Source organism: Mastomys coucha, unplaced genomic scaffold, assembly GCF_008632895.1.
Source record: "Mastomys coucha isolate ucsf_1 unplaced genomic scaffold, UCSF_Mcou_1 pScaffold4, whole genome shotgun sequence".
In the NCBI taxonomy this organism is placed as follows: domain Eukaryota; kingdom Metazoa; phylum Chordata; class Mammalia; order Rodentia; family Muridae; genus Mastomys; species Mastomys coucha.
In genome coordinates, this window is record NW_022196910.1 from 32,403,705 (window position 1) to 32,423,654 (window position 19,950).

The 19,950-nt window shown below is 37.5% G+C and overlaps 1 protein-coding gene across 3 annotated transcripts in view; it reads right to left on the reverse strand.

Annotated features, from left to right (window-relative positions):
- Tmtc2 (transmembrane O-mannosyltransferase targeting cadherins 2) overlaps window positions 1-19,950 on the reverse strand; it is a 405,577-nt gene that overhangs the window by 207 nt on the left and 385,420 nt on the right. For all 3 annotated transcript variants that reach the window (XM_031349236.1, XM_031349237.1, XM_031349238.1), the window contains one exon: window positions 1-2,313. This exon is cut by the window's left edge and continues 207 nt beyond it. In XM_031349236.1, the coding sequence (XP_031205096.1) occupies window positions 2,134-2,313 (180 nt within the window). In that variant the 3' untranslated portion in view covers window positions 1-2,133. The remainder of the gene's footprint in view (window positions 2,314-19,950) is intronic.

A 19,950-nucleotide genomic window follows, 5' to 3' on the forward strand; every position in this document is an offset into this window, starting at 1 on the left:
AGTCCAGCCCTGTAGTGAAAAGTGTCAGGGACATGTAGGTATTAAAGATCCATGCATTTTATGACACAGGCCCAATGATTAACACCACTTGGGAGTTGAGTCATGTGAAATGTGGCTATTATGCATTCAGTGAACCTACAGAAAGCAAGTGTTGGAAAGAAGGGACAGGAACAAGACAGACATAAAATGTAAAGACTAGAATGCCACAACAACTATTTAAATAAATAAAAAAAAAGGTTAGACACTGAATTTATCTTTACAGCCTTATATTAAATTTCTTTGTCATCCAAATTGCCAATGCATTAGAAATGAAATGTAGACTTCAACCCACTATTTTTTTGGTTTGACTATGGGTTTGTTGTTGTTAATGTTAAATATTATTCTGACAACACAGTGACTTAGTTATACTTTAACTTCTGGCCCTTGAGTGAAATGTTTACAGAGTAATATAGACTTTAAAGAGGGCCTTCTCATAAACTCCATCAAAACTCTCACTACATCTGTTCTCTCACAGAAACTAATGTCATTGGAACACTACCTCAAATTCATTATCCACTGTATTTGATATATGACATGGTACATACTATAGGGAGAAAACATAGTATTTTTTCATGTCCAGCTTCCCTTTAATGGAATCACTGATCATATATATATATACATGGAGTATCAAAGGGAAGGAGAGAAAGGAAATAGCTATTTTAACAAATCTTTTTTGTTTTGTTTTGTTATTTTGCTATGGTTGGATAATAAATAAATAAATATGTTGGGTACAGAATAGTTAATTTCTCTACAAAGAGATTGCTAATAGACTGGTATTCTGAGAATTTAATTTTTAGTAGTAAAGTTTGAGTACAAGGCAAAAATGTGAAAAAAATGTTTTTCATTTATAGCTTTTAACTTATGAAATGATCACTGAAATACCTAATAGCAGGTAAGGAAATAAAACACTCAGTTTTCTATTGGAAAATATCTTTGAACTGAGAAAGGTGTTTGGCAGAAGATGAAGATATATGCAGGCTGATGCTTACTCTATGGTATCCTTAAAATAATTTACTTTTGACATCTTTCAGGAAGAGCAAGATGACACAATCCTCCAGGACTTATCTGCATTGATGTTTAGGTATGCTAGGAATCAATGGGTATTTCATACCAGCTCTATCCAAAACACAAGGTCAATCCTTATGTACTTATCCTGCATTGAGTTATTATAACAACCCTTGGCTTGGAAGCATGGAGGATTATGTCTTATATAGTCATGATTAGTTACTAGGACTGGAACACTTAGAGTATCCCCATTGTTTTTTCAGCCATAGTGAACAACATGTATAGTAACCAGGAACGGACATCATAAAAAGATAATTTCAAAAGAATGAATACAATGAGATCTACCAAAAAGCGTTGGAGAAAATACTGACAAAATGAAAATGCCTTTGTGACACACACACACAAGGCCACCCTAGGTCGTTTCCTATCTCCTGTATGGGTGTTTAGCTCTTCTCCACACGTTCATTTTAAGACATGACAAACAAATGATGTTCAGTACTAGGAAGCCTAGGACATTCAAACCATAAAATGTTTATGTGCATGAGTCAAGAAACAACTGGAGATTCTGACAGATCCCGACACACTGTTAAAACCAAAGTTTGATTAGCTTCAGCAATCAATAAGCAGGCTGTCCCAAGGAGGGAAGACAGCAGCATAAGGACAACCGGTAGCTCACTGGGATTCACACTGTGTGTTAATCCCCTTAAGAGTTCCCTGTGGCTGGATGGGCTCTCTGACTTCCTCTCACAGTGTTTAAGGAACAATAGAATTTCAAATTCTTCCTCAAAAGTGGATGTCTACAACTGAGATCCCTCTACTTTCTAAGAATGCTTCAAAATCCTGTTAAGTGCTCTGGTTTACAGTCTACGGGTAACAATTACACTCTCCCAGAGGTTCTCAATGTTCCCCTTTTTGGTGTTAAGGGCTGTGCCCATAGCAAAGTGGATTCTCCCAGCAGTGAAGTAACCATGATGACCTCTGTCCTGGGGTTGACATGGTCAGTGAGCTTTTATCACAGCACTGCTAGGAAGTTCTGTCTGTTAATGAAGCCAGCTTTGACAAGCATAGGAGAAGGTTAGTTCTCATGTGTCAGGTCTTGGAGGTCTTCAAGCCTTGCTTTTCCATGATGTTCCACAGCTTGCGGAGATTGGACTGAGTGATGACATCATCTGGCTTGAGTTGCAGAGCCCTCAGGTAGTTGGCTTCAGCCTTCTGCAGTCGCCCATTGAGATGCAGAATGGCCCCTAGGTTCATGAGAGCAGCAGGGTACTGTAAGAAGAGAGAGGAAGTGAGTGAAAAGGAGGCCATTGCAAGAGCTCCTTCATGGAGGACTAAAGTCCTCAACTTCCCATGCACGATTCCCATGTTTAGAGGCATCTGAGAGAAGTAATTTGCCAGTTTATAGAAATAGAGACAGAAAGTATGCATATCTTCAAACAGTAGCTATGTACTTTAAATAGGATTAGGATAGGTAGTTAAGAAATGTATCTTTTTTATTTATTTAATAGAAAAACCTGGATATAAAAAGACTGGATATCCTAGACAGCCTGTTTTGGGGGAAAAAAAGACTTTTAAACTTTCTCAAGTCATGGCAGTATACCCCTATAACCTTATCTGGAGCTGAAGGACATTCTCAGATATACTGTGAGAGCTATAGGGCAGGTAGCATGTTTAGAAACAAACAAAACAAACAAATTTAAATAAATATACTTTCATATAGAACTGATCTCTTGAAAAAAATTCTCAAAAACAGCTTAGTGACAGAGTGCTTACCTGGTGTGCCTGGAACTCTGGGTTCAAGTTCCAATGCAACAAAGCAGAGAGCACAGTTATAGCATGGAAGCCTTGCTTATCTGAGCAAAGCAAACCAACTAAAATTGTACCTCAAAAATGAGAAATCTGAGTGCAAAGTGAAAATATCTATGTCCACGTCCTGTCTTCCTAGGCTCTATGTATATAAACATTAGGCTATGAGAGTTACTGATATTTTCCGAATAAAAATTTAAATTTAACATCTTTCTGAAACCTAAATTAAAATATTTCCTAGCAAGATAAGACCCTCACATTTAGAATTTTAAAATAATCAGATTTTTCTAGTGCTGAATGTTATATAAATATATCAAGGTAAACAATACCAAAACAGATTAAACATAAGGTGTAGGAAAATGTAACTTAAATAAATCCATTTTTTATTACTTGTTGAAAAATATTTAAGGAAGAGTTAAAAAAAAAAAGCTTAAATAATGCTTAAACCATTTCAGTCACCATGGCAAGTAAAATATAAAACTGTCATGTAAAAAAATTGGAATGACTTTTTAAAAAAGGGATTATGGAAACCATAGTTTAATATGAGGATTTTTGTCTCCAAGTTCTCACATATCTGTTCATGAAAGTATATCGTGATGGGAAAAATATTTTGTTTGCTATCTACAAACAGAGAAACTGCTGCTCCATTTGTGTCGGGTCCTTAGGAGGCTCTTGTTAATAAGAAGCAAACTTTTGGCAGCTACATTAATGCATAGTTCACAAATCAGATAAACACTGTTTATATGCTATGAGTGTGAATTCATTTTTGAAGATAATGCCCACCATTAGTTGTCCTTCACTCTGTGCAGAAGCCAAAGATAATGTCCAACCATTCTATGATTTAGTATTTTTACAATGCATGCATTTTTTAGCTGAATTCAATAGATCCTACTGTATACTGTAAAAACAATTATTTCTGAGCCAATCAATGCTAGAAAGAGTAGATCTGCCCAGAACAAACAAAGGGGAAAAACCATGATCAGCTTCCAAGCTTAAGAGATCTGAGTTTGAGTTCTTACGTAACCATCCTGTCCTTGGTGATGTAGCCTAAGACCCCTCTACCAAATTTCTAAATGTTTCTAAAAAAGCATGTGGCAGAATACTGTCACTATGTAGACACTGCAAATGTCATGGCCATTTTTTTTCTAGTTCATTAAATGCTTCTTGGTAATTTTCATAATTTTGAGTTCAGTGGCTAGAGAATGTTTCTGTATACACATCGAATTTCTCTTAAATCCAAACTGCTAGCCCTTATTTTCAAACTTTTCTACTTCCTTTTTTTCCCAAAAAATTATATCACAAATATAAGCTTTGTCTGACCTTTCACCCATCTTTGGCTAGAATGACTTAGTATTTATGAAGAAAAAAATACAGATGGTTAGTTTCTAACTTTAAACACCAATTCAAATATACCCAGCTCTAAATTGAATGGCAGTGTGAAGTGCTACACTGGAAACCAAATTAACACCACCTACATAATCTACAGGAATTCTGCTATCACACCACCATTATTACCTTGAGCTCCTCTGATGCCTGAACATATTTCTGAATTATGTCTCCTCACAGTGTTTAGCATGATTGCCACTAACACAGCTCCTAAACTTTGGTATGCATATATTCAGAACCTCAACTACTAGAGATGTTAAAAGTGGGTAGGAGGATCACTGTTGGCAGCCATTCCTTGTTAACCAGAAGTAGGAGAAGCCCTGGAAGTGGGCTGAGAGAAACCAGATGGCTCAGTGGGACAGCCTTTATTTCCTGAATTGCCATGTTACTGATAGGTCTCTACCTATAGTGTGTATGCATCAAATTTCTATAGACAAAGCTTGTCTGTACACTCAGGGATTATACATTCAAATAGCCTAGATTCACATGCTAGCTCTGCCGCAGAGAAACGTATGTCTGGGCAAGTTGGGTGTTGTCTTGGGATCTCAGTTCTTGTCCAAGTTTGATGACAGAATTATTTGTTTCATCTAGTTACTAAAAAGATTATATGAGAATGGAAACATATTGCCTTTCCCTATTTTGGCTTATTGCTTCAAAATTGCAAACAAACTCTCCTTCCGAGTGTGCTGAACATGCACCAGGCCTTCTAGGCTGCTTGTGCCTCTACTCACTTCCTAGTCTTTTTCAGGCTCTTCCTCTAAGAGACAGGAATAAAAACTAGCTGGGGAAGTACACTAACCAAGTTACACACATTACTGTATTATTGTTTTTCTACACCAGAGCCCAAGGTTCTTCTGTCCTTAGGAATAATCTTCCTATCACCAGATGCTAAATAAAATACCAGAATTTATTATTATTGTAAGAAAACACACGAAGGAAGTTACAGTTGTTTGGTGGATGATTTCTAGATGCTACTTATAATGGTATTTTTGTCATGAATTTAATTTTGTGTCACTGGAGCATGTTACTCTAAATAAAAATAACCATAATTTGATACTATGAAGTTAATGTGGGATGGTAGACATCAAAGAAATTCATTCCTATTTGTTAACTGCTTTCCATAAAGAATAAAAAAATGTGTAAAACTAGGTATATGCATATTTAAGAACACACATATTTTAAGTAGTTGCATATTTGTTTATCATTATGACATTTTGTAATGAATGGAAATACCACTTTTATTAGGGAAATTACTTTAGAAATTTAAAAATCTGTACAACATACTGCTTACAACACCCTATAGCTTCTCCAACGTAATGGCAAGCAATGAAATGTACAAACAGTTCTGCTAAAACATCACTGAAATAATGGATATTGGCATCTTAAGCAATCACTTTGAAAGTGTCAACAGTGACTTGGACATAAATAAATTTAAGTCTTTACTAAAAAAAATATATATATATATTAACAGACATGGTTTATTTTCCCAAGCCTGCCACATATACCTTCCAGAGCAGTGGCTGCTGAGGATTAATATATGCCCACTGTCCTGAGACCTTCTGGCCTTCTAGCTACACAGATGAGTTCAGAAAATAGTCGTGGCAGCACCTCAATGCAGGGCAGAAGATGAGAATTTCAGGCCCCACCCATCGAGTCAGAATGTGAATTTTAAATAGATCCTCAGGTTATAGTTATTTCCATTAAAATACTAGAAGTGCTGTTATGAAGGTCACTTCTAGATCAAAGATGTTATCATCTTACAGCTTTTATAAGGAAATCACTTAGAACAGGTAAAGCCTGTAGAACAAAGTATGTCAGATCATGTTATCTATCCCCTTGTAAAGTAGAATTCTCCTTTTGTTCATATAATTACTTAAGACAGTAAATGTCCAAATGAAATTTTATTAACAGAGCTGTAAATGATTAAATGCTAGGAGACAGGAAGAAAGGCTGTGGAGATAGCATGTGACCGGTGTCTAAATAGCCTGCAAGCCTCTTCAGCTATGGAAGTGAATGCAAGAATTTAGGGTGGAAGTCCATCCTATTACGTTCTGGTGGCTTTGCTCTCTGCCAGCTGCAACCCATGGGTTGGGATGAGACACATAAACAAAAGTGCCAATGTCTTCTCTCACACACACATGGTCTTTATTGAAGACAGCTGATGATGAAATTTTCAACGTGTTAACCATGGCAGGCAGCAGCTTACAGCCCTGTAACACAGGGCTCCTGGTTTAATACAACAAAATGAGGCCACCTCCTTCTTTGCAGGCTAGAACAGAGAACCAGACATTGATTACTTCCTTGAAGACGACAGATGTGTTACATCAGTTGGGATGACTGGCAGCCATGTGGAGGCAGCATATGACGTCTTTCTCAAGTCTCTAGAGAGTCGTGCCTTGTTATTTTACTGTGGTCTTTGGCTTTATTCTCTTATGTTGGAGGAGGAAATTAAAATGATGGATATCTACTGGGGTAGGTTAGAGCAACGGCAGCAAGACTGTGGAGGTCTGATTATAGTCCAAGCTCCTTGAGACACTCAAAAATGAAGTTCTTTGGGAACAGGAGTTGACTTTTTCTGTTGTATCTTGTAATATTGGAAAGAAACTTCTAAAGGAAAAATTGTGGTACTGTGAATGGATACAGACTTGGGAATTCTCTTGGGAACAGGGCTAAAATATAGAAGTTTGGAGAGTCCTTGGAAGTTCCAGAGGAAGAAAAACACTAAGTGGTATATATTCCATTAGACCCTGTGGCTACTCCTCTCTCATGGGAGCAACTATGGGAAAGTGAAAATAGAATATAGTAACCAATATTTCTACCTATTAAATGCCTTTATTTCCAATCTGTTTTATTGATTTCTTCCCAAAGAATCTACTCATGTTGCTGAAACTATTTATAGAGTGGGATATTTACTGTTGTGGGAACCAGATACCATTTGAAAGAGAAAGCCCTTAGGGGGAATGGTCCCCTACCTCATATACTGTGCATCTGAGGAAGGTTTCCAAGATACTTACCTTCAACTCTCCTTCTGAATATGATTTTCAAGCAAATAAATTTACATAGTTAAAAATTATTAGTGGATACTCACTCCTTATAAAAATAGTTACCAAATAACTAAATGAGGTCTACAGGATGCCATTCAAATGTATTTGGTTGAAATTGCTTACTCAACAAAATTAACAAGAAAAAAACGACTGTGCCATTATGTTCGAAAACTAGTGGATAAATAGTTTAAGAAACAATAATGGAAAGAACATTTCTGCATGTATATAATATTTAATGTATAATTACTAATGATTTTAATATAGGTTTTACAAAAAAGCATAATGCCAGATACACTATATTCTTCAGTCTAGAAGTTATTGTTATTCCTATATTGCCCAACTAACGGTCTATCCCCAAACTACAATCCTAGATATAGCAGTCTTGATCCCGGCCTCCTATATATTCAAACACATCATATTCAATTGTTAAGTTTGTGTAAATGGACCTTTATAAATATCTCTTAAATCTTTTCCCTGGGAAGTTGGTGGTGTAGGCCAACTGTAGAGTGTTTGCCTAGCCTGTGTGAGACCTTAAATTTTATGCCAGCAACTGCTACAAAAAGAAAAAAAAAAGCCAGAGAAACAAGGGAGACCCTTCCACATTTTTTTCTTTTTCTTGGTTTTAATCCTTAATCCCTTAAAAAAAAACCTATATTATACAATTTCTCTGACAGAAAAAGATAGCTAACTGACCAGATAATGACTGGCAGAGTCAAATAAAGATGAGTCAAATCCTATGCTTTTTCTTGCTACACACACACACACACACACACACACACACACACACTTCAAAGGCCATAACAAATACCATGAACCCACACTTAACCAATGTAACCTTCTTAACACACATGAAGGCTGAAGGTCCTGGCTGCCTCAATGCTTTATTCTTGAACATCTCCAAAACAGAAGCACTATCTTGAAATGGACAGTTCTCACCCAAGGGTGCCTCATAACCATTTGTGTGTGTGTACCCACAGCAAATGCAAAGCTGTTTTAAGTTATATAACCCAGACACTCATCACCCAACATGGAATGCTATTCTGCCATGCGTGTACCTGCAGCTTGTACTTTTTGCCCATCCATACATCATTTTGATTGATTAGCATTTGTGGTTTAGTTCTGTCACTTGTACTGGACTGCATTACTTCCATCTCTTCCTGGTGGGAATCAGAACTCTTTAAAAATGATCACTTGTTGCTTTCCTGTGAATCTCTACACACACACAGTTATGGAGTGGCCTCTAGGAGTAGAGTTGCTGGATCACAGAGGAGCACTGGATCAACATATTGTTATAGGTCTATACCATTAAATATAGCCTTAATACCATACCATAGCCTTAATAATAGTCAATACCTTCCAACTTATTTGTAATAAGCTGGACGTTATAGCCTAGTCTGTGCTTAATTTCACTGGTTACTAGAGAAGTAACATTTTCATTTGTCTATGATCTTCCTACAATGAACCTTCAGTAACATATCTATTCTGGTCTATCTGTGGACAAAGTGAGTTTGCTGAGAGTTTTCAGTTACATGGAAATATCTGAAAGATAAGAATATGGGCCCTCACAAATCCAAGACTCAGCCTAAACAGAAGAAATTTAAGAGAGATATTTAAGTTACACAAACTACACAAGTGAATCTGATGCGCTTGAGTACATAGGAGGGGGGAATCGATGGTTCTCTGATGGTTCCCAAGCCTGAAAATCAGATTTTTCTGACTCTTCTGCATTTTCGCCTCTTATTCTTCTAGTTCTTTTCTTCTCTCATGTTATCCTTTTTATCTCATTTTAAAATTTCTTTTATGAAAATTATGTATGAAGTGTTTTGATTATATTTATGTCCCCCTTTCTTAACTCCTCCCAGGCCCTCCTTTTTCATACTTACACAACTTTGTATTCTTTCTGTTTTAATCCATTGACTCCAATTTGTGCTGCCCATATAATCTTGGATGTGTGGTCTTCTCTAAAAGTATGGCCTATCTCTTAAGAGCTACACTTTAAAAGACAACAACAACAAAAAACCCAAACAAACAAACAAACACCTGGCTATTCCTCTCCAAGAAGCTATCAATTGTTAGAAATTCCTCAACTAGAGGAAGAACTTTGTGCTGACTTCCACTATTTATACTGGGAATCTTGTCTGGTTTGAACCTTCACAGGTCTTATTGTACATGTTATCACAATTGCTGTGAGTGTGAGCCCACATGTGAAATTGCACAAATATGTTTGAAAACCAATACTTCATAGTAGTCACCCACCTCTGGATTTTTATCATCTTTTTATCACATATTCTGTAATGACATTAGAGCCTTGGAATGAGGTGTAACACAGATGTTTCATTAAGCACTGAGCTGTTCATAGTCTCTTATTCTCGGCATCTTGATTCACCATGGGCATCTGTGGGAATCAGCATGATATTCCAAATAGGTTTTTTTTTTTCTTGCTTTATTTTGTTGTGTTTTTTTTTATGAAGGCATTAAATATGAGCTACTCTGTAGGTATAATAAGTCATTAGGAGTTGATTCAATACTATGTACAATTAGCAAAATAGTAGCATATTCTCCTGTCTACATATAGTGGAGTGAGCTCAAAATTGAGTCAGGAACTGGTTGGTTATTCCCATGTTGTTTATCCCACTAGGAAAAAATATGCACAAGTAGGCATATATCTTTTCAGGCAACTACAACGGCTTCAATAACAACTAATATGGCTCAAAAACAACTATTGTAGTTCTCAGAGCTTGTGGCTGGATAGGTTAAATGAAAATAATTGATTAGGAAGGGTTAAACTGGGTCTTGTGGGAGAACAAAGTAGAGGAGAGGATACAGGAATGGATGAATAATACTACATAGCTTTCGTTTTTGTATTTTTTTTTTTTTTGAGTCAGTGCTATTCAGGTTCTAGACTATCCTAGAACTCTTTATGTAGCAATGGCTGGTGCTAAAACCACATTTCTCTTGCTTCTGCCCTCCAAATGCTGAGATTACAACTGTATACCATCACTCCTGCTAGCAGTGTTTCTTAACAGAAATGTGTGTCCAGGAGTGAAGGCTGAAGTTTACATACCCGGCATTTGGCAGACTGAGATAAATATATTTGAAGTTAGCCTGAGCTACAGAATGAGTTCCTGTCTCAGAAATCAAAACAATTTTTTAAAAAGTTATTTTTTAAAAAAAGTTAAGAAATATCTTTCATAAACAAAATGGAGACTCCTTGAAACAGGTTCACCTTTCATGTGTGGGGATGTTTGAGCGAGAAGAGCCGTATGACCATATAATCATGTAAAATCCAAGGTCATTGTAGCAGGAGAGCAATAGTATCTACTAATTAGCCAGCATAGAGAATAAACTTTACTTATAGCCTTTGTCTAGATGCCTTGCTCGATGGCTTCCCTTTCAGATCCATTAAAAGATAACAAGAAAAAAAATAATTGAGGTTTAGGATGATAAATAAACTTGCTCATTCCCCCTCTGAAGTGCTTATATTTCTACTGGCATCCTGTCCAATTTCTAAACCACAGCCTCCTATGCTTCTCTCGTGTTCAGTTTCCTCTCTACTCCTGCATGTCTCCTACTTAAATATTCTTTCTTTTAATAAGAGTGGTGGGGAATGGTGTTTCAGAGATTGCAAGATGTGCCTATAAGAAAGTATCCAGATCCTTCGGCCTTGGTTCTAAGCAGTCTTTTAAAATCTGGCATTCAAAATGAATATTCCCTGTTCTGTCTGGTCTTCCTAGACATCTGTTTCTGTCACGTGCTCCTTAAAGCATCGATTCCTCCCATACAGGGCTCTTCTAACAATGTCCTTCTTCCTTTCTCTCAGACAAACTGTTCATTAAAGCAAACAATAGGAAGCCAGAGTGGACAGCAATCTCTATTCACTGCTGACTTCCAGTGTTCCCATGGCACTGCCTGCATACATTAACTGCAACATTTACCACAATGAATCATAGCTGCTTGTTATACATGTCTGTCTTCTTCACTGAAGGGTGAAAAACTCATTGAGTTGATCTCAATTGTCTTTACACGGCTAGAGGTAGACACTGGCATAAGAATGAAACACTCAATGAATGCTTGCTGAAATTCTGTATGGTCCAGCAGAAGAAACTGGCCAAGCAATGGTCAATTCTAAACCAGCGTTAGTTTAACTTGAAATGTATTTATTGTACACCTATAAGTCAAGTACTTGGCTACACACTAGATAAGTAACGGGCAAAAAGCTTTTATTTTAAAATAGATGTGGAATTAGTTCATTTTTAGTGTATCCTGCTATTTACCTTAAGATATATATATATATATATATCCCTCAAACTTAGGAGGTGGATAAAACTGCCATCTATACATTAAAGTAAGTGCCAACAGGGATCACATGGGAAGGATTCACTGTCCTCAGTTTTTAGGCCTGCTCATGATGACAAATGCATCCCTTGGAAAGTAAAGAAAGATGTGTCTAAGTGGAATGTAGTAAGAGCTGTGAGGGAAGTGGAAAGAAAGCTTTTATGTCTGGGTAGAAGGCTATGAGACAAGATATACTAACTGGTTGCTGCAGGAATTTATATATGCGAAATCAGAGTGTACATAAATTTTTTTAATTAATAGGTGGCATAGAAATCCTTTTTTTTTTTAAATTTTAAAAGCATTTTTGGCAGACTGCTGAGAACACAGCTAAAAGTAATGGACAGTAATCCTACTATATAAGGGTCTGAATTTCAATTACTTTGAAGATTATGCTGATTATAGTGACAGCTCTGATATTAACCCTTCTGTGGCCCAACTAACTTCGGGGGGGGGGAATCCACACTTAACAATATACTATTAATGCAATGCACAGAAGGCTCTTCACTGAAGAGCAGGGTGAAATGAAAATTCATAAGCATAGTGCTCTCCATGCAAAGAGAACAGTTCTCTGAAGTCAAATTTTGACTAAAGCCTCACTACAAAAAAAAAAAAAAAGATTTATGAAATCATAGATGGAACAAAATAAAAATAACAGCAGTGAAATCCAGCAATGGTAAAGCAGATCCTGACAGATGATATAAATGATTCTCAGTGTCAATGGAATGTTTGTATTTGTGAAATAGCTTTTGAATAAAACAAAATACAGACGGGTAACAAGGAAGACACGATATTGTATTAAGGGAGTAGTTTCAATCTGTCAGAGACACATTTTATCCTGTGTACTCAGTCTTTGCTTCCTACATCTGCCAGGTCCCGCGGGGCACACCAGGAATGTTCATTTAACTTTTATGACCAGAGTGATTGCCACAATGTGGAGCGCTATTCATTTTCATGGTAGTCAAAATGTCAGCAGCTGTGGTGTGGCGGGTGAGCCAACAGTCATTGTAATGGGACCATCTCCAAGGTGATAGTTATCGCTAACAGACTTTAAAGTGCATCCCTTAGATTAAGAACATGGCCCTAGACGTTACTTTACATTGAAAAGATGCTACTTCAAAGTTGCATTTCCTAATGCCCTCTGTTTTATAGGGATGTCTTTCCTAGCTCACAAATGGACTACCTAAGGGGGCATTTGTAAAATGTAACCAGTACACTGTTCATTTTGATTTTCAGTAACAACAATGCTCATCCTAGGAAGTGAAACCATCACACTTTTGCTCTTCACCACTGAAAATAGAGCAGACAAGCATTGTCTGTGTGTCCAAAGCAAACAAAACTAAGCTCAGTCTGCCCCCATTTACCTAGATACATGCTACAAGATTCCAGCAAATCTTTGAACCAATTGCTTTGCCTATTAATTCAAGCAATATAATTGACTCTACAGTGTATTTAATAGCTTTAGCATGGAGATGAAGAAGGAGCATGTGCAGACATTCTCAATTACAGTCACATTTCTGAAAATGGATTCCAGCTGACCAGGTTGTTCAAGCATGAATCTGAATATTTGTGATAAAGGGCTATTTATTCTGAGAAGTTGGAACTGGTCACTACCATGTCATTAAATCATATGTCAGAAATATGTCAGAAATTAATATTAGTACCTAAAATATTTAGGAACTCAATCGTCATGAATGGCAGGAGTAGAATCTCACTTTCTTGGCCTTTTTAAAATGAAAATTGATCATTATTACACATATAAGAAATCAGGGGAGTATATGTTTATCATATGGTTCAGATATATCATACTGACATAACCAAAGATATGCAGGAACAGGAATCAAAAGATGCCAAACAATCCAATATGGGAAATTATTTCAACTAATGCAGATCACTTCTCTAGTTCTCTTTTATGCTTTCAATTCACTGATACTATGGGAGGTAGGTGAGTGATGATGGTTTATGTAATGCAGAAAAGACAGAATTGTTCCCGAATAAGATTTACTGGAAATATTCCCTGCTTATAAGTATGGAAATGAACATGTCAGTGATTTCAAAGCAGTAGATTAGAATGATTTAGACTAATACATTCTGAACCATCCCTCAACTGCTGCAATCGAGTCCCCATTAATGCACTGGCCCAGTGTATTTCTCATGTTGGCAATCAGACTCTAGAAGTGTGACAACTGATAATCAGCAAGGTTCTCATGCCTGGCCTTCCTTGGTGTGTACACACAGAGCAGAGATGGCAGCATTCCTCAGGGTTCCACTATTTTAAAAAGGCTTCAGTCCCATCCTAAGGATTCTACTCTCAAGGCCTAATCAATCAAGCTCTATCGATTCTCTGAGGGGCTCCATCTCCAATCACTTTAGGAGAAGGGTTTCAGCCTATGTATCCTGGAGATAATCAGATATTCAATTCATAACAGGCAGGCCACATCACTTTTATTCGCTGTTACAAAGCAGACAGGATGTGAACACACAGGATTAATTAGGGATGAGTTTCAGTCAGAAGAATCACATTTTAACATGACATAGGAAGGCAACAAGTGGAAGACACACACACACACACACACACACACACACACACTTTCCTGAGTAAGCCAACCACAGCTTTTGTGCACACAGCGAGTGGAAAGTATTTCTCATGCTCTAAGCAAGCATGACCAGACCAAACATGAAAAACCAGGAGTAAAGCAGTTCCTCAAAAAGCTATACATCCTCCAGGGATTAAAAGTAAAATGTGGACACTACCTGACGCACACTATTCTATTTGCACTTCTATAGGGTGGGGATCTTTGTTAATATCTTCTGGAAAAAATGATGATGCAAGGTCTTTACAGGTCATTTCAGAACATATTCCACCAGGATACACCAACCAAGGTGACGCCATGCTACACTCTGAGCCATTACACTTGCCAAAGTATCACAGCTGCTGCAAATGTAAAATAAATAACTGTAGCCTGTGGGTCTACACTCACGGTACACCAAGGCGTGCTGAGTGGCAGAATTTCTCCCACACATGGTACAGACTCAGGCACCACCACCTAAGGAGCTCTCCAGCCCGTGCATACTCTGCGAAGTTAGTATCTGGAATAGCTCTAACCAGGTAGCATCAATCATCTCCTAAATAAGGCATGTCCAGTCAGCATTGCTTTTACATCTATAAGATCTTAATAACTGACCTGATGACATATTTTTCTTTCATGTTCTTATATAATACAGATTTTGCAATGCTTATACATAGTCAATCTATCAATGTCTCATCGCTTCCTTATTTTGAAAAACCCACGACTCTTTCCTTCAGCTTTCCCTTCCTTGGTGGAGAATGCAAATACAAAAAAGGAAACAGGCAAGCAAGGAATAATCACAGATGCCCAAAGTCCCCACAGTGCTAGCATCAAACACATCAACTGGATATTTTCCCAGCAGTCTCTCAAATTACAACCAAAGTGAAAGTTGGAAGGAAAGGCTGAGACAAGCAAATCAATTCAGACTCAATTAGAAATTTGTCTATGGTAACTATGACTTCCTTAAGATTCTATACTAAGTTAGGGAGCTTTAAGAGTTATAAAAGTGTGTGTCGAATACATTTCATGCAATACATTGCCACTCTCTGAAAGAAGTAATTTTGTATGCACAGTATAACAACCTGAGACATGATATTTGACTAGGCTGCTTCTCATTGTTACCTGTGACTGACATCTGAACAGTCAAGATAAAATGCACTTCTCTAGAATTATATGAAGCCATATCTTTCTAGTTCTTTGATGTAAGAAACAAGAGGCATGATCCTTTCTTCCTACTACATATTAGTTATTCTTGAAATGAAGTACCTTATGAATACTCCACAACTATCTAATTAAATTGTAAACCATTTATGTCATAAATGGTTAATGTCCATTCTATATAATACTTAAATCTAATTTCAGTGTCTTGAAATGACTCATAGAAATTAAGCTATGCTCTAATGCCTGTAATTTGATACTTTAATTTAGGGAAAATATAAGTTTAAAAAGCTTTGATAACTTCTTGGTTCACCCGAGAGAAAAATTAAATGATAATTATAAAAGTAACATAGTTAGAGAATTAATGCTGTGCGCCTGATCTATTACATAAGTGACTCCCAGCAGAGAGTCAGAGTGTGGGCGGGTGTGGGTCAGCTCAGTTCCAAAATTTGTTCACTGGGGAACAGGTACCATGGACATCTCAAGAAATAGAGAAACAAACAAGGCATTCTGGCATTTCTTACTGCATATATAAGAACTAAAGGGAAAAAAAGAAATTTTATACTGATGAAAAATTTAAGAAAAAAAAGTACTGAAAAACATTTCAGTCTAAACATAGTTAAAACCAACTGTGTTCTGCAGTTCTTTGATTATGAATTTTAAAATTATGAGTTTCTTGTTGGGAGTGATGCTGCATGCTTTCAACCTTGAAGAGGCAGAAAAGTGGGTCTCTGTGAGTTCCAGGTCAGTGCAGCCTAATTACTGAGCAGTTTCTATACAATGAAGGCCAAAAGTACAGATATCAGTCCTAGTATCAGGTCTCTTAGAGCTTATATTCTATTGAATACACAAATAATGTGTGTGAGCCCTAGCGATACTATAACAAATACTAAGACTAAAAAGTGAACCGGGATATGTGTTTAAGGAAAGAATTGGAGGGAAAACCGTAAATTACTCAGTAAATCTTGTCTGATTTAAATTTGACCCCCTGCCCCTCCCCTAAGACTCGAAAGAAGAGTCCATAAGGACACATGGATAGCAGATCCATACATAGGAAAGAACTACCAGAAGGCTGAAGGCAAGAGTGGCCTGAGCCAGAATCCACTAGAAATATGGGAATAGGCCTCCAGGAGGAAGGGGTGACCATCTGTCAAATGCTTTTCCATAGGAGAACAAAGAACTCAGAACTATGAACAAACGCATGGTTGGCTGGCATAAATACGCGATGGAGCAGGTTCAAATGAAAATGTAAAGCTTTGTTTTAAAGTGGAGGTAAGAAACAGTGTGGTCGGTAGTTAAAGAAAAGGGGTTAAGAGCTTTTCTTACTGTTTTTACAAATTTGTAGGAAGAATATTCTTTAATGGTAATGTGCAAATTGTAATAGGAGAGACAGAGAGAATCAGAGAGGGGAGAAGGTAGTAACTTTGTGGGTGTTGTCCATTACCATCCAGAGCAGAGGTATCTATTAGTGAAGAGTTTCATTTGAACTAAGAGTGTGAGAACATTCTACATAATAGCAGGGGGTACGGGGGAGTTAGGAAATGATGTTAAGGGTATAGATTTCAAAGAATGTCAGATGGGGAAACTCTCTGGTGACGTCTAAATTTATAGTAATAGAGAAAATATAGTAATAGCCTCTAGTAGGAGCCTGATGGAATCAGGAGAGACTCAGCAAACTCTAGAACAGTTGTTCTCAACCTTCCTAATGCTGCACCCTTTAATACAGTTCCTCGTGTTGCAGTGACCCCACAACCATAAAATTATTTGTTGATGCTTCATAACTTTAACTTTGTTACTGTTTAAAAAATGCAAATATCTGTGTTTCCAATGGTCCAAGGTGACTGTTGTGAAAGGGTTGTTTAACATCACCCCCAAGGGGTTACAAACCACTGGTTGAGAACCACTGTTCTAAAATGATTTCCCTAGAATAGAAGACACCCGATGTCACTGATTTTGATTTAAAAGACATATATTTTTATTAACTTATATTTAACTTTAAGATGCAGGCTTGGACCATGCAGAGATAGCAATGTCTTGAACAACATGTACGATTATGTGAGAGGCAGCAGAGGAGAGGGAACAAGTAATGCATCATTATAAATGAGTGAGCATGGAACATCATGTAAGCATGAAGAGATGGAAGGAATGTTGTGATGAAGCATACTGAATACTAGCAATTTCTTTGTACTGTTGGTTGTGGGTGTCTGCATTGGGTCAGGTGGAACCCAAAGTGAAGATGATAGGTAAGAATGGAAATAATAACCAGGAAATATGAACTACTGGGAAGAATAAAGCTTGGAAAATATTCTGGGGTTGAGCAGTGATGAAAGATACAGGCACAAGAGAGATACAGTCACACAGGCAACACAAAATGAGGGATGGTCTAAGAACACTGGGACATTTGGGGTGACTTCTGTAAGAAAGATAAAGAACATGAGGAAGACAAATCCTGGTCATACAAAGGAAGAAAATATGCATCAGTTTCATTAATAAATGGGCTTCATTCATTTTGATAAAAGTAATTTCTTAAGAGTAATGGCCACTTATTGATACCTAACTTAAAGCACCACAGAGGTGATACTTATGCCCTGGGATTCTTCACCTAGAAGGATTCTGTGATATCTAAAGTAATTCTAAGATGCTTTTAAATACCAATTATTGCATTTCTTTATTTTTAGGTATATATGTTATATTTAATATATTTGTGCTCATCTCTTCCCCTAACTCCTGTCAGATACATCCCTATGTCCCTCTCTCCCAACTTCATATCCTCTATTTTGCCTTTTAATAAAAGAACATCTTGACTCTAATTTATGCTTCCCATATACTCTGACGTGAGAGGGCACCCTGAGGAGCATGGTCAACCTAACAGAAGTCATAGCTTTAAAGAAAACTGACTCTTCCCTTCCCCAGATCCATTAACTGTCTACTGTGCTTTAGGGCTGGAAGATGATGGATCCCTTTCCTTCCCATGTTAGGATGTTGGCTGCTATGATGAACTCCTAGAGGTTACATACGAGCAACTACAGCTGCCTCGAGTTGATGAGGAAAACAGATAAATGCACTTCCTAGTGTTATTTTTGGATATCTCTAGTAGTCTTATGGTCCCTGTTTTATACTGTTAATTTTCTTTGTAATACAGCAGCTGGCTTAAAACAACACGGATTACATTTTTACTTTGTGTCCATTCAATAGCACATAATAAATTAAAAAAATACATTTATAAATCAAGTATAACAAGTATATATTTAACTTGGGAGGCAGTGATATTACATTCAGTGAAGAATATGCTACGATATTTAGTGGAATGATTCAGACAGTAGTTAGTAACTATAGGAAAGGAAAAAATAAGATGAATCTAATTAAGAGACAAATACAAAGTACTTGGAAAGGGTTACTTTGGGGGTTTAGAGGACATATTCACAGTAATGCTCTTTTTATTAAACATATGTGCTTATACATACTAATACAATTTGTGAGTTACATATTACATTTTATAACATAAATATTTGTTTTTAAAATTATGCTTTAGGATCACACATCCATGGAGCTTCCTTGCCATAAAGGAGCTGAAAGGAAGTCCTCTATGCTAACCGAAAATGTTCCCTTCCATATTGTTGACTGAGTTCAAAGTGGTTATAGTTGTGAAGAACACTGAACACTGCATTTCTGGTAATATTCCTGGGCCTTTTGCTTGAAAACGTAAACACACCTCCCTGGTCAATGTATGCCACAATGTTCATCTGTGCTTGCATCATGCTTACTGTTTGGTTAACTCACCGTCATCCTTCTAGAATGGTTTCTATTCTGCCCAAGGTATGTTTAAACATCCCTTCACTAAAGGTCTACTGGTGGCAAGGCTATACAGTTTTTGACAACTTAAGCCTTTATTTCACCAGCATTTTGAAAGATAAGTCTAACTGCCAAAGAATATAACTGAGAGTTAAAAGTGCTCATTCCACCTTCCGGTCTGTCTGGGCTGGGGTCCAGAGCAGACCTTGGGTGCAAGCTCCACAGCCAGTCCCACAACACACTGAGGAAGCTCCACTCCCAGGCGCTCTGACACACCCAGGATCGAGGTGAGCAGGAGCCAACATCTGTCCCAACACTGGGAGTAACTGGGACCATCCGGAACAGGCACACAAGAACTCCACCAGCCCAGTGACTCAGGTTCCTTCCAGTCTGTCTGGGTTAGTGTTCTGAGCAGACCTTGGGCACAAGCTCTGCAGCCAGTCCCACAACACACAGAGAAAGCAACACTCCCAGGTGATCTAACAAGCCCAGGATCCCAGGATCCCAGAATCACAGGATCACAGAGACAGCTTGACTCTGAGGAGTTCTGACACAACAAGGATCAAAGGAAGGACAGGCTCCAGTCAGATTTAGCAAGGGCAGGGAGCACTAAAATTAACCAGATGGCCGGGGGCAAGCATAAGAAAATAAACAACACAAACCAAGGTCACTTGCCATCATCAGAACCCAATTCTCCTACCATAGCAAGTCCTGGCCACACCATCACACCGGAAACACAAGATTAAGATATAAAATCACTTATCATGATGATAATACAAGACCTTAAGAAAGACATAAATAGCACCCTCAAAGAAATA